The 14,280-nt window shown below is 46.8% G+C and overlaps 1 protein-coding gene across 4 annotated transcripts in view; it reads right to left on the reverse strand.

Moving 5' to 3' along the window:
• The window catches only part of DCAF17 (DDB1 and CUL4 associated factor 17), a 99,350-nt gene that overhangs the window by 37,261 nt on the left and 47,809 nt on the right, over positions 1-14,280 (reverse strand). For all 4 annotated transcript variants that reach the window (XM_033947205.1, XM_033947206.1, XM_033947204.1 and 1 more), the window contains exons 9-10: positions 14,058-14,163; positions 8,043-8,185 (exon numbers count right to left, since the gene is read on the reverse strand). In XM_033947205.1, coding sequence (XP_033803096.1) covers positions 8,043-8,185; positions 14,058-14,163 — 249 coding nt within the window. The remainder of the gene's footprint in view (positions 1-8,042; positions 8,186-14,057; positions 14,164-14,280) is intronic.

Here is a 14,280-nt window from a genome sequence, read left to right on the forward strand (position 1 = left end):
CTTTCCAAAAATCAGACTATGATTTACAGCTTGTTACTAGTAACCCCCCCCTCAGCCCCCCCAAAAAAAACAATAAACAATAGGTGTCTGGTTTTTACAACATTAATTTTTGTTGAAGGCAGCCTGTACCCGGGGAGCCCATGTAGTAAAAATTTTGTTTATCATGTGTCCTCGAGGAACACCTGCTACAGATAAGTAGTTACTTGGGGTTAGATTCACTAAAGCTTCCAATGCTGACCCGACAATCGCAAAACCAGTTTTACTAATTTTGGGATCATTCCCCAACCCTGATCTGATTCACTAAAAGGCCCACTTAACGATCCGATCCGATCCAACCCATGCAAATTAGTAAAATCCCATGCAAAATAGTCAAGCGATTGATTCACTTACAATTACTTGGCTATTTTGAATCGGATTTTACTATCCTAAAATTCGACTGCTGCAGAACTAATGGTAACTGTGTTACCAACAGGTCTCCTGTTTTTTTGACAGGTCTGCCTGTCTTTTTTTTTTTTTTTCTGCATGAAAAATGAAAAGACAGGCAGACCTGTCAAAAAACTGCCGCTCTCCCCCTGACAAACGCGATCCTCCCCGCAAACCACAAATGGCAGGAGGGATGCCCACTCCTTCTTTCCACCAGCCAATGCCACCACCGATGCAGCCACTGGCTGATTGGGCTGGCACCCCCCCCCCGTACACCCCCTGGTACCTGAAAGTTGGGATCAGGAGGGATACTCAGTCCCTCCTGCTTCTTAGGCCTCCAGCACAGTCTTTGGGAGCAGGAAGAACTACAAAGTCCTCCTGCTCCTCCTCCCGATGCAATGTGATGCATGGGGAGGAGCCTAAGGCCCTGATTGACTCAACCTAAGGAAGGGCTGAGCCTAAGGAAGTCCCTGATTGGCTCAGGCACTTCAGGCCCCTCTCAAGGTACCGGGGGAGGGATGTACCTGGGAGGAGGGGTGCTGGGCCGGATGGTGGTTGCGTCGGTGGCAGCGTCAGCTGATGGCAGGAGGGAATGGGCATCCCTCCTGCCATTTGTGGGTTCCAATGACAGGAGGGAGTTGGTATCCCTCCTGCCATGTTCGCGGAGAGGAGGGGTTAGTTTTATGTCAGCAATGGTTGGTCGGTGGGGCGACTGGAGGCATGAGGTAGTTGGCATCTCTCCTGCCATTTTTTTAGCGCAGTGGTGGGGAGCGCTGATGGCAGGAGGGAGTCGGCATCCCTCCTGCCATTTTTTGGGGTTTGGGGAGGGGGGAAGGGAGGGAGCGCTTTGTTGGGGGGAGGCTTTTTTTTCATTTTTTAATCCGGCAGATATTTTGCATGTGTCATACATGCAAAATATCTGCCAGATTTAAAAAAAAAAAAGCTGGCAGAAGCCCTGACAGGAGGCTGCTTCTTCTGTCACTACTGTCAGGGCTCTGCCCCAACTCAATCGCTTTGAGTCGAGAGTTTGCATGCAAATTATTTGCACCTCCATGCAAATCATTTGCATGCAAAAAAGATAGTGAATCAATTGCTGTTTTAAAATCGGCCAGGAATCTGCCAACAGCGATTGACTCCACTATCTTTAGTGAATCTGGGCCTTGGTTTTATCAATTTCTTGAGATTAGTAATTGCCACATAAGATTGTTCCAGCTGAGAAAAATGACATGAAGAAGGAGGACTGCTAGGCATGGGTAATGAAAGTTCAAGTTTTGTTTTTTTTTAAGTTTTATTCGGATTTTATATACCGCCTATCAAGGCGAAGAGAGAGAGGAGCAGAGTGAGAAGCCAGAAGAGGGGAGAAGGAGAACTGCTGAAGCGGAGCGGGTAGCGGCGAGAGGAGGCTCCGCCCACCCCCACCGCGTCAGCGCAGCATCATCAGCCGGGCTCCTCCTTAAGAGGAAGGGAGCCGCGGCGCTTAAAGACTTCGTTGAGCCGCGTGTACGCAGCGGCGAAGAGAGAGAGGAGCAGAGTGAGAAGCCAGAAGAGGGGAGAAGGAGAACTGCTGAAGCGGAGCGGGTAGCGGCGAGAGGAGGCTCCGCCCACCCCCACCGCGTCAGCGCAGCATCATCAGCCGGGCTCCTCCTTAAGAGGAAGGGAGCCGCGGCGCTTAAAGTCTTCGTTGAGCCGCGTGTACGCAGCGGCGAAGAGAGAGAGGAGCAGAGTGAGAAGCCAGAAGAGGGGAGAAGGAGAACTGCTGAAGCGGAGCGGGTAGCGGCGAGAGGAGGCTCCGCCCACCCCCACCGCGTCAGCGCAGCATCATCAGCCGGGCTCCTCCTTAAGAGGAAGGGAGCCGCGGCGCTTAAAGACTTCGTTGAGCCGCGTGTACGCAGCGGCGAAGAGAGAGAGGAGCAGAGTGAGAAGCCAGAAGAGGGGAGAAGGAGAACTGCTGAAGCGGAGCGGGTAGCGGCGAGAGGAGGCTCCGCCCACCCCCACCGCGTCAGCGCAGCATCATCAGCCGGGCTCCTCCTTAAGAGGAAGGGAGCCGCGGCGCTTAAAGACTTCGTTGAGCCGCGTGTACGCAGCGGCGAAGAGAGAGAGGAGCAGAGTGAGAAGCCAGAAGAGGGGAGAAGGAGAACTGCTGAAGCGGAGCGGGTAGCGGCGAGAGGAGGCTCCGCCCACCCCCACCGCGTCAGCGCAGCATCATCAGCCGGGCTCCTCCTTAAGAGGAAGGGAGCCGCGGCGCTTAAAGACTTCGTTGAGCCGCGTGTACGCAGCGGCGAAGAGAGAGAGGAGCAGAGTGAGAAGCCAGAAGAGGGGAGAAGGAGAACTGCTGAAGCGGAGCGGGTAGCGGCGAGAGGAGGCTCCGCCCACCCCCACCGCGTCAGCGCAGCATCATCAGCCGGGCTCCTCCTTAAGAGGAAGGGAGCCAACGGCGCCCCGCCGTTAGGCGCGCGGCGAAGGCGCGCAGCAAAGGCGCTCGCCTTAGTGAGAGCGCCTTTGCGAAGGGCCTTAAGAAGGGCCGGGCCACTACATCTAAGGTAAGGTCACATACAAACAAGAAAGGCGTAGGGTTAACAACTCGGAACAAAAGGCAGAGTAGGCCCAGGGAGGACCACACATATAGGGAAACGACAGGCAAGGAAGGCACCAACGAACAGAAGCAGGGGCAGTGGACAAGAAGCAAGAGCAGAAGATAAAGTAGAGGCAGACCAAGCAGGTAGCACACGTGCGAACAACACAAGACAGCATCAAGCACAGCTGAACAAGATAAAGAGGAACCAAGGAAAAACACAAATACACGAGCAAGCGGAGAAGGCAAACACAAGGCGTACAAGAGGCAAACAACACACACGCACAAGCAAAGGAGCAGAGGACGAAGAAGGTAAGGAAGAGCCAGGAACAGGGGTGAACATACTAGCGTCAGGACTCCTAAAGGGCAGACAAGAATGCAAGCTGAAGGAACACAGAGGATGAGCTTCCCAGTGTACTGCACGGACTGCCACATGTACGACTACCTCCCCTCCGGGTTGCAGTCATATGTGTGCGGGCGTTGTCAGGAACTGAAGAGCTTGAGGAGTGAAGTCAGGCATCTGAAGTTGAGGATCCAGGAACTAGAGGGACTCTACATCTCAGAAGACCCCTTCCAGACAGCCGAAGACCTCACGCAAGAAGGGCGCAGCGAGGAACAGGTCTGGGAGCTCGAGAAGTTCATTGATGATGCCTACAGGAGAGTGGAAGGGCAGGCACACGAGGAGTGGAGAGACGAGGAGGACACACAGAGCAGAAGACAAGAAGAATCTGAGGATACCCACGGAGGAATTTTGAGGAAAGAAGAGGAGAGGCACTCTCAGTGCCTAGAGCGAGAAGAAATGAGGAACACCAGGGACACAGACCTGCGACCGCAACGGAGGCTAAAAAAGGGGAAATCTGCAATCCTAGTGGGAGACTCAATCCTAAGGCAAGTAGACAGTCACGTAGCAGGAGGGAGAGAGGATCGGCTAGTGACCTGTCTCCCAGGAGCAAGAACTAAGGACATCGTGGACAGAATTGAAAGAATCCTGGAGGGAACAGAGACGGAAGAGACAGCAGTGATAGTTCACGTCGGGACGAACGATGTCACCAGGAGAGACTACAGCAAGAATGCACTGACCGAACAGTTCAGGATCCTAGGAAGGAAACTGAAGATGAGGACCCAGAGGATAGCCTTCTCAGAGATCCTGCCAGTACCGAGGGCAGAAACGAAGAGGCAGACGGAACTACAATCAATAAATGCTTGGATGAGGAGATGGTGTGAGGAAGAGGGATTTCTCTTCGTGAGGAACTGGACAACGTTCTGGGGAAAGAACAAGCTCTACAAGAAGGATGGTCTGCACCTGAGCACGGCAGGAACTAGACAACTAGCAAATAACATCAGAAGAGCGATAGAGCAAGCTTTAAACTAAATGGAAGGGGAAAGCCGACAGTCGAACTGATATCGACGGTTCGGGACCCAGTACCCAGTGAAGGTACTGAGGGGGATAAATGCTGGGCAGACACATGTGAACAGCAACAGGTTATGAAACAACAAGGGAGACAGATGAAGAGGGAGGAGGACATGATAAACATACTACAAGGGGAAGTCAAAAAGGATCAGGAAGAATGGAAGGCTCAGGAAGTAGTAAATACGAACATGCCACATGGGCGAGGCAATAGAAACATATCACAAAGGGAGGACAAAGGAGATAAAATACAGGAGTTGGCTGGCCAGGAAGAGGACAGAAAGAGGACTGAAGCACATGGGAAAACAGCGAGGAAGACTAAATGCCAGGACTTGAACTGCATGTACACTAATGCAAGGAGCCTAAGAAACAAAATGGGAGAATTGGAAGTCATGGCCAAAAATGAGAACCTAGACATCATAGGGATCACGGAAACATGGTGGAACGAGGAAAACAAATGGGACATAGTACTGCCAGGGTATAAACTCTACCGAAAAGATAGGAATTATCAGAAGGGAGGCGGAATAGCACTGTACATAAGAGAAACCATTCACTCAACCAGTGTGGATACAGCAGCGGTAAATGGACAACTAGAGTCATTGTGGGTTAAAATACCAGGAAAAAACGGATCCGAGATAAAGATGGGTCTGATCTACCGTCCACCTGGGCAATTTGAAGCAGAGGATACAGAAATGGTAGCCGAACTGAGGAGGGAATGCAAGAGCGCCAACACTATAGTTATGGGAGATTTCAACTATCCCGGGATAGACTGGCATCTTGGAAATTCAAAATGCACGAAGGAAACGGAGTTCCTGGAAGCCGTCCAGGATTGTTTCATGGAACAACTTGTACAGACTCCAACGAGAGGGGCAGCGATCCTGGACCTGATCCTCAACGGGCTTAAAGGACCTGCAAAGGGAGTGGAAGTAATGGGACCGCTAGGAAACAGTGACCACAACATGATTCTGTTCCAAGTGGAAGTAGGATTACCAAAGGGGAAGAGAACAAAGGGAACAGCGTTTAACTTCAGAAAAGGGAACTATGATGCCATGAGACAAATGGTGAAGAAGAAACTCAGAAACAGCTACAAGAAAGCTCTGTCTGTGGAGCAAGCCTGGTCCCTACTCAAGGACACAGTAAGCGAGGCACAACACCTATATGTACCCAGATTTAGGAAAGGAGGCAAAAAGAATCAGACTAAAGACCCAGCATGGATAAACAATGAAGTAAAGACAGTGATAGGAGACAAGAAAACATCATTTCGGAAGTGGAAGAAGGACAAAACGGAAGAAAACTGGAAAGAGCACAGGGAGCATCAGAAAGAATGTCACCGAGTGGTCAGAAAAGCCAAGAAAGAATACGAGGAGAGACTAGCCAAGGAAGCAAGAAACTTTAAACCATTTTTCAGATATGTAAAAGGGAAACAGCCAGCAAGGGAGGAGGTGGGACCCCTGGATGAGGGAGACAAGAAAGGAGTGGTGAAGGAGGAAAAAGAGGTGGCTGATAGACTAAACAAGTTCTTCGCGTCGGTCTTTACAAAAGAAGACACATCCAGCGTGCCGGAACCAGAAAAAATCTTCAAGGAGGATCAGGAGGGTATATTATCATACATGGAGGTAAGCCTCGAAGCCATTCTAAGGCAGATAAATAGATTAAAAATCGACAAATCTCCTGGCCCAGATGGGATCCACCCGAGGATATTGAAAGAGCTCAGAGACGAAATAGCGGAGTTACTCAGACATATTTGCAACCTATCCTTAAGATCAGGGATAATCCCGGAAGATTGGAGGATAGCAAATGTTACACCAATCTTCAAAAAAGGATCGAGAGGCGACCCGGGGAACTATAGACCGGTGAGCTTGACCTCAGTTCCAGGGAAGATGGTCGAATCACTGATCAGGGAGGGTATCAATGAGCATATAGAAAAAAATAAACTGATGAGATCAAGCCAGCACGGTTTCTATAAAGGACGATCGTGCCAAACGAATCTACTACATTTCTTTGAGGGGATAAGCAAACATTTGGACCAAGGTAGCCCCATTGACATAGTTTATCTGGATTTCCAAAAAGCCTTTGACAAGGTACCCCACGAGCGCCTGCTGAAGAAACTGTGGAACCACGGGGTGGAAGGGGACGTCCACAGATGGATCCAAAATTGGCTGATGGATAGGAAACAGAGGGTAGTAGTAAAAGGACACTACTCTGACTGGAAAGAGGTCACGAGTGGTGTCCCCCAGGGGTCAGTGTTGGGACCGCTGCTGTTCAATATATTCATTAACGATCTGGAAACGGGCACGAAATGTGAAGTTATCAAGTTCGCGGACGATACAAAACTCTCCAACAGGGTCAAAACTGTTGAGGAATGCAAAGAACTACAGAGCGACCTGAACAAACTGTGCGAGTGGGCAAAAAGATGGCAGATGAGCTTCAATGTGGAGAAATGTAAGGTCTTGCACATCGGGAAAGGGAACCCCATGTACAGCTATACGATGGGAGGAAGGGAGATGGGGAAAGGCACCCTAGAAAAAGACCTGGGGGTATTGGTGGATACAACAATGAAGCCAGCGGCGCAATGTGCAGCGGCCTCAAAGAAAGCGAACAGAATGCTGGGCATTATCAAAAAAGGTATCACTACCAGAACGAAGGAGGTCATCCTGCCATTGTATCGAGCAATGGTGCGACCGCATCTGGAATACTGTGTCCAATACTGGTCGCCGTACCTTAGGAAAGACATGGCGATACTTGAGAGGGTCCAGAGGAGAGCAACTAGGATGATAAAGGGAATGGAGAACCTTTCATATGCCGAAAGGTTGGACAAACTGGGGCTCTTTACCCTGGAAAAGCGGAGACTGAGAGGAGACATGATACAGACATATAAAATCATGAAAGGCATAGAGAGGGTGGATAGGGACAGATTCTTCAGACTAGCGGGGACAACAAAAACAAGAGGTCACTCAGAAAAACTGAGAGGGGACAGATTCAAAACGAATGCAAGGAAGTTTTTCTTCACTCAGAGGGTGGTGGACACCTGGAACACGCTTCCAAAGGAGGTAATAGGACAGAGTACAATACTGGGTTTCAAAAAGGGACTGGATGACTTCCTGAAAGAGAAGGGGATTACAGGGTATAGATAGAAGGTTACACTACAGGACAAAAGCGAAAAGCATATGTGAGTTTTAGGGTAGGAGCACTATCAGGTCCTGGACCTGAGGGGCCGCCGCGTGAGCGGACTGCCGGGCACGATGGACCTCCGGTCTGACCCGACAGAGGCAAGTCTTATGTTCTTATGTTCTTATCTAAGCGGTTTTTACAATCAGGTACTCAAGCATTTTCCCTCTCTGTCCCGGTGGGCTCACAATCTGTCTAACGTACCTGGGGCTATGGAGGATTAAGTGACTTGCCCAGGGTCACAAGGAGCAGGGCAGGGTTTGAACCCACAACCCCAGGGTGCTGAGGCTGTAGCTTCAACCACTACGCCACACACACTCCTCTGGCCAAAGTCTTTGGCCCTTTTCAGATGGCTGTGAAAGACTCCATCAATTTAGAACAAAGCAAAGTCACATGACCTATATGAGCAACTCAGCAAATTGCTGTCTTCAGGAAACACAAAAATGTTTCATAAAAAATTTATCAAATTACCAAAACATTATTGTTCAAAGAACAGATGTGATAAGTTCCCTTATCCTTTCTTTTGTTAGGAGTGATGATATAGTGCCAAGGATATCCTCCAATCTGAAATGAATTTTCAAGACAAGATACTTCAAACAGCAGAGGAGGAGTATCTGTAAAAAATAGAATAGTAGAAATGAACATATACTCAATGCAACAATAATTTCTAAAGATTTTCAGAATACTCTGGTCAGAATTTTAAGCCCCTTTTTCTTACTTTATTTAAGGAAACTTTGCTACGGGTAGAGTGTGGCGCAGTGGTTAAAGCTACAGCCTCAGCACCCTGAAATTGTGAGTTCAAACCCACACTTCTCCTTGTGACCCTAGACAAATCACTTAATCCCTCTATTGCCCCAGGTACTTTAGATAGATTGTAAGCATGCCAAGACAGACAGGGAAAAATGAATTTGAGTATCTGAGCAAATTCATGTAAGTGAATGCATGTAAGTGAATACATGTAAGTGAATTTGAGTATCTGAGCAAATTCACGTAAACTGCTCTGAGCTCCCCAGAACGGTATAGAAAACTGAATAAATAAGCTCTCATCCCTACTCCTCCCTCTCTGACTTCCTTTACTCTGAGCTGGCTTTTTAGGAGCTCTAAGTCCCGCCCCCCCAAGCCAGGATGGGAAAATAGCATCAGGCACTTCATACTGAATCTGAGTACCTTAAAGGGACAGAACCTCAAACATAACCTTGTGCAAATCCTGGCTATTCAAGGGAGAAAACCCTGAATTTGTCCTGGATTTGCCACACATTGGCGAAATCAACTTCATCACTTGTTGCTTTTAAAAGCCAGAGAGGCTATTTCCTCCCCACACAGAGCCAGAAGTCTAGAGCTGAATGATCTGAACCTTTGAACTTGAAGTTATAGCATTTTGGTCATCTCTTCTTGCATTGTTCTTGGGGATGGGTGGGGGGAATGGGTAAGGGAATAGGCCTGTGGGATAATGTTCCTGTTTTTGTTTAGCTTATAACATGTATTAGTGGGGCTTTGAGGATTCCAACCTCACTTGTTATGTTTAGATTTGAGGAATCTGCAGTGTTATATTATTGAACTGATTTCCTTATTTACCAGCAAACAGATTGAACATAGCAATAAGGTGCGGGGGACGGGTGGATAGTGGGTTCACGCCAAAAAAGAAGATGGCTATAATTGTATTGTTTTGATTTTGCTTTATTGTTATATTGCCTTGTATAGTCACAAATAAAAATTGTTTCACATAAAACCATCCAGATGACCACTGGAGGGATTAAGTAATAACTCCCCCCACTCCCCCCGTGGTCACTGACCCCCCCTCCCACCCCACAAAGATCTGAATGAAACAGTACATACCTGCTCTAGAACAGCAGGACCTGGTATGGAAAAGCCTAGTAGAGCAGCACACAGGTACCTTAAGTAGACTGGTGGGTGGGCTAGTGAACCATAGAGAGGAGAATCCAGACCCATAAGCCACTCTAACTACTACATTTATGGTGTAAAGTGTGAGGCCACTAAAACCCTACTAAGGATTTTAACACTGATGTTGTTATCCAGCTGGGAACAAATGACCTGGCCAACAACTCCACACTTGCAGCACAGAAAGCTTTTCGGGAGCTTGGTTAGGGCTTGAAACCTTTTGTAAAGACTTTAGTTTTTTTCTGAAATACTGCCTGCATATGGAAAGGGAGAGCAAAGAGTGAAAAACACAGAGGACTTTAATACATGGCTCAAAGCCTGGTGTCATCAAGAAGGCTTCAGGTACATAGGAGGATGGGGAAGGACAAGAAGCTATATTGCACCGATGGGCTACATATTACTACAGCAGGAAAAAGAAACCTTGTAGAGAAATTTAGACAATATGTTTCTAGGCATTTAAACTAGAAGGTGGGGGTGGTGTATGTATGAAGGACAATTATAGAGACTACCCCCAGCAAAAGAAAAGATGTGATAGTAGTAAAATAGCTGGAAAGCGATGACCACAAATGCTCGCAGTCTAAGCAACAAAGTTCATGATCTGCAAGCCCTGATGTTAGAAACATAGAAACAGAGTATGACGGCAGAAATGGGCCAGCGGCCCAACGAGTCTGCCCACTCCAGATCCCTCCCTTATAGGCAGATCTAGATATTGTCGCTATCACAGAGACATGGTTCAGTGAATCATATGGATGGGATGCAAACATACCGGGACAGAGATGGTCAAAAAGGTGGAGGAGTAGCTCTCTATGTAAAGATCAATTCTTGAGTATCTTATGGAATCTTTTATTATCACAAATTCTAAACATCGTAGGAAAACTCACTTGTTGTTTTCTTTCCTTTCTGTGAAAGGATGTAACTACAAGAAATTTCAGGAACGACTACTATCTTTTCAGGCAGCCTCATGGACAAGCGACCGAAATGCAAGGGACCTGGGGAAAGGAAGAAGCGATATGGATTGCTCTGAAAAGAGAAGATGGAACTTCTATCTACGTGGGTGTAGTCTACAGACCTCCAACTCAATCGCAGCAAATTGATAAGGATCTGATTGTGGATATCCAAAAGTTTGGAAGGAAAGAGGAGGTGCTGCTGTTGTGAGATTTCAACCTGCTGGATGCAGACTGTAATGTTCTGTCTGCGGAATCGGAAAGAAGTAGGGAGATTGTGGATGCCTTTCAAGAGGCTCTGCTCAGACAAATGGTGATGGAACCCACGAGGGAAAAAGCGATATTAGATCTGGTCCTCACAAATGGAGAGAGTATCTCTAATGTTTGAGTGGGTGCTCACCTGGGAAGTAGCGATCATCAAACGGTTTGGCTTGATATAACGGCTAAACTGGAGAGCAGCCGCACGATACTTAAAGTCCTAGATTTCAAATGTACGGACTTTAATGCAATGGGAGAGTACCTGAAGAAAGAGCTGTTAGGATGGGAGGACAGAAGAGAAGTAGAAAGACAGTGGTCTAAGCTGAAAGGAGCGATAAAAATGGCTACAGACTTTTATGTGAAGAAAATAAATAAAAACAAGAGAAAAAGGAAGCCAATATGGTTCTCCAAACTAGTGGCTGAGAAAATAAAGGCGAAAGAGTTGGCGTTCGTGAAATATAAATAAACCCAAGGAGTGCAGAAAGGACTACAGGGTGAAACTGAAAGAAGCCAAGAGAGAGATACGTCTGGCGAAAGCACAGGCGGAAGAACAAATGGCTATAAATGTAAAAAAGGGAGACAAAAATTTTTTCAGACATATTAGTGACAGGAGGAAGATGAAAACTGGAATTGATAAACTAAAAGATGCTGGGAACCGATATGTGGAGAGTGATGAGGATAAAGCAAATGTGCTAAACAAATACTTCTGTTCTGTGTTCACAGAAGAAAATCCTGGAGAAGAATCGAGATTGTCTGGCAGACTTACACGAGAAAATGGAGTAGATTCTGCGCTGTTCACGGAGGAGAGTGTTTATGAGCAATTTGAAAAATTGAAGGTGGACAAAGCGATGGGACCAGATGGGATCCATCCCAGGATACTAAGGGAGCTCAGAGAGGTTCTGGCGAGTCCTATTAAAGACTTGTTCAACAAATCTCTGGAGACGGGAGTGGTTCCTGGGGATTGGAGGAAAGCGGATGTGGTCCCTATTCACAAAAGTGGTCACAGGGATGAAGCAGGAAACTACAGGCCGGTGAGCCTCACTTCGGTTGTTGGAAAAATAATGGAAGTGTTGCTGAAAGAAAGGATAGTGTACTTCCTTGAATCTAATGGGTTACAGGATCCGAGGCAACATGGCTTTACAAAAGGTAAATCGTGCCAAACGAACCTGATTGAATTTTTTGATTGGGTGACCAGAGAGCTGGATCGAGGACATATGCTAGATATTAGATTTCAGCAAAGCCTTTGATACAGTTCCTCATAGGAGGCTGTTGAACAAACTTGAAGGGCTGAAGTTAGGACCCAAAGTGGTGAACTGGGTCAGAAACTGGCTGTCGGACAGACGCCAGAGGGTGGTGGTTAATGGTATTCGCTCAGAGGAAGGAAAGGTGACTAGTGGAGTCCCTCAGGGTTCGGTGCTGGGTCCGATCCTGTTTAATATGTTTGTGAGTGACATTGCTGAAGGGTTAGAAGGAAAAGTGTGCCTTTTTGCAGATGATACCAAGATTTGTAACAGAGTAGACACCGAAGAGGGAGTGGAAAATATGAAAAAGAATCTGCAAAAGTTAGAGGAATGGTCTAATGCCTGGCAACTAAAATTCAATGCAAAGAAATGCAGAGTAATGCATTTGGGAATTAATAATCGGGAGGTGAGAAGCTGATATGCACGGACGGGGAGAGGGACCTTGGGGTAATAGTGTCCAAAGACCTAAAGGCGAAAAAACAGTGTGACAAGGCAGTGGCTGCTGCCAGATGGGTGCTGGGCTGTATAAAGAGAGGTGTAGCCAGTAGAAGGAAGAAGGTGTTGATGCCGCTGTACAGTTCATTGGTAAGGCCCCACTTGGAGTATCGTGTTCAGTTTTGGAGACTGTATCTGGCGAAGGACATAAGAAGACCAGAGGAAGGCGACGAAAATGATAGGAGGCTTGCGCCAGAAGACGTATGAGGAGAGATTGGAAGCCCTGAATATGTATACCCTAGAGGAAAGGAGGGACAGGGAAGATATGATTCAGACGTTCAAAATCTTTTCCAGAGAAAGGAAAATGGTAAAACCAGAGGACATAATTTGAGGTTGAGGAGTGGTAGATTCAGGGGCAATGTTAGGAAATTCTACTTTACGGAGAGGGTAGTGGATGCCTGGAATGCTCTCCCGAGAGAGGTGGTGGAGAGGAAAACAGTGACTGAGTTCAAAGAAGCGTGGGATGAACACAGAGGATCTAGAATCAGAAAATAATATTAAATATTGAACTAAGGCACGGTCTGTGTCTGTATATGGCCGTTTGGGGGAGGATGGGCTGGAGAGGGCTTCAATGGCTGGGAGAGTTTAGATGGGATGGGGTAGGTTTTAACGGAGATTTCGGCAGTTGGAACCCAAGCACAGTACCGGGTACAGCTTTGGATTCTTGCCCAGAAATAGCTAAGAAGAAAAAATTTAAATAATTTAAGTTGAATCAGGTAGGGCAGACTGGATGGACCATTCGGGTCTTTATCTGCCGTCATCTACTATGTTACTATACTGCCATATAGATGCCACCTATAGCCATAAGGGCAATTGGGGTGGTAGACAGGTGGGTTTAGTAGGTTTGGGGGGGTGGAAGGCTCACCATAAATTATAAGGGGGTTATGATGAGATGTACATCTGGTACTCTTTATGTGAATTTCACAGCAGTGCCCTCTACGAGCTCTGTTGGCACATCTGTGTGGCTAGTCCATCACAATATTGGTCCCTCCTACATTCAAATGGTCTGGATTTAGATGTATTTGAACTTGGATGTTTTTGTGTTTGAAAATGGCGAAAAAAAGTTAACGTGTTCTAAGGTTGGGTGTACAAGATAGTTAGTAGCTTTAGACAAATGCTTGATCAACATAATTTGGTAACTCTTGAGACTGTCAAACAAGTAGCATTCCTAATAGCTTCAACTACTTTGATTACCGCTGGGTGAGGGTTTATCTTACATCTAAAGGGGTTAATGAAGACTGAATAAAGACACAACATTGTTTGAAACACTATTTATGGGCACAGAGGGCAACAAGGACCTTAAATCCATCCCTGGTCAAGTCTCAAATTGGGGGATGGGGAAAAAACCATTAGTCCCACCATCCAGGAGGCTTATCCTCTACTCTTTATTTTCCTGGCTCCTTTCCACCCAGCCAACTCAAGATTCCTCAGAGCTGAATAAGTCTGTGCCAACCATCTGTTGGGGACACTGAATACTGGAATGCACAGGACCCTATATAGGGTGAAATCAGCAAATGCCATGCTCTGTTCCCATCTGCTGGTATAGGAGAATAATTTTCATCTGCTGGTTAAGTAGCAAAAGGAAGAGTTTTTGTATGGTAAGAAATATTTTTAACACTTTCTATAATCTGCCAATACAACTACAATACCTGTTATTTTAATGTTACAAGGAATGCCAAAAGGAAAGTCTCCTATAACTCCAGCCATGCCATTCCAGTTACATGCCTGTCTCAAATCAAGTCTCTGCTCCATAAACTAGAATGAAAAATAAAAGCTCTCATTACTGTTATGACACTGCAGCTCTCTACCAATCATTTAAACTAAGCAAAGATTTGAAGGTGAACACACTACAGAACATTGACTAATTTTTGC

Source organism: Geotrypetes seraphini, chromosome 5 (genome assembly GCF_902459505.1).
Source record: "Geotrypetes seraphini chromosome 5, aGeoSer1.1, whole genome shotgun sequence".
Taxonomy (NCBI): domain Eukaryota; kingdom Metazoa; phylum Chordata; class Amphibia; order Gymnophiona; family Dermophiidae; genus Geotrypetes; species Geotrypetes seraphini.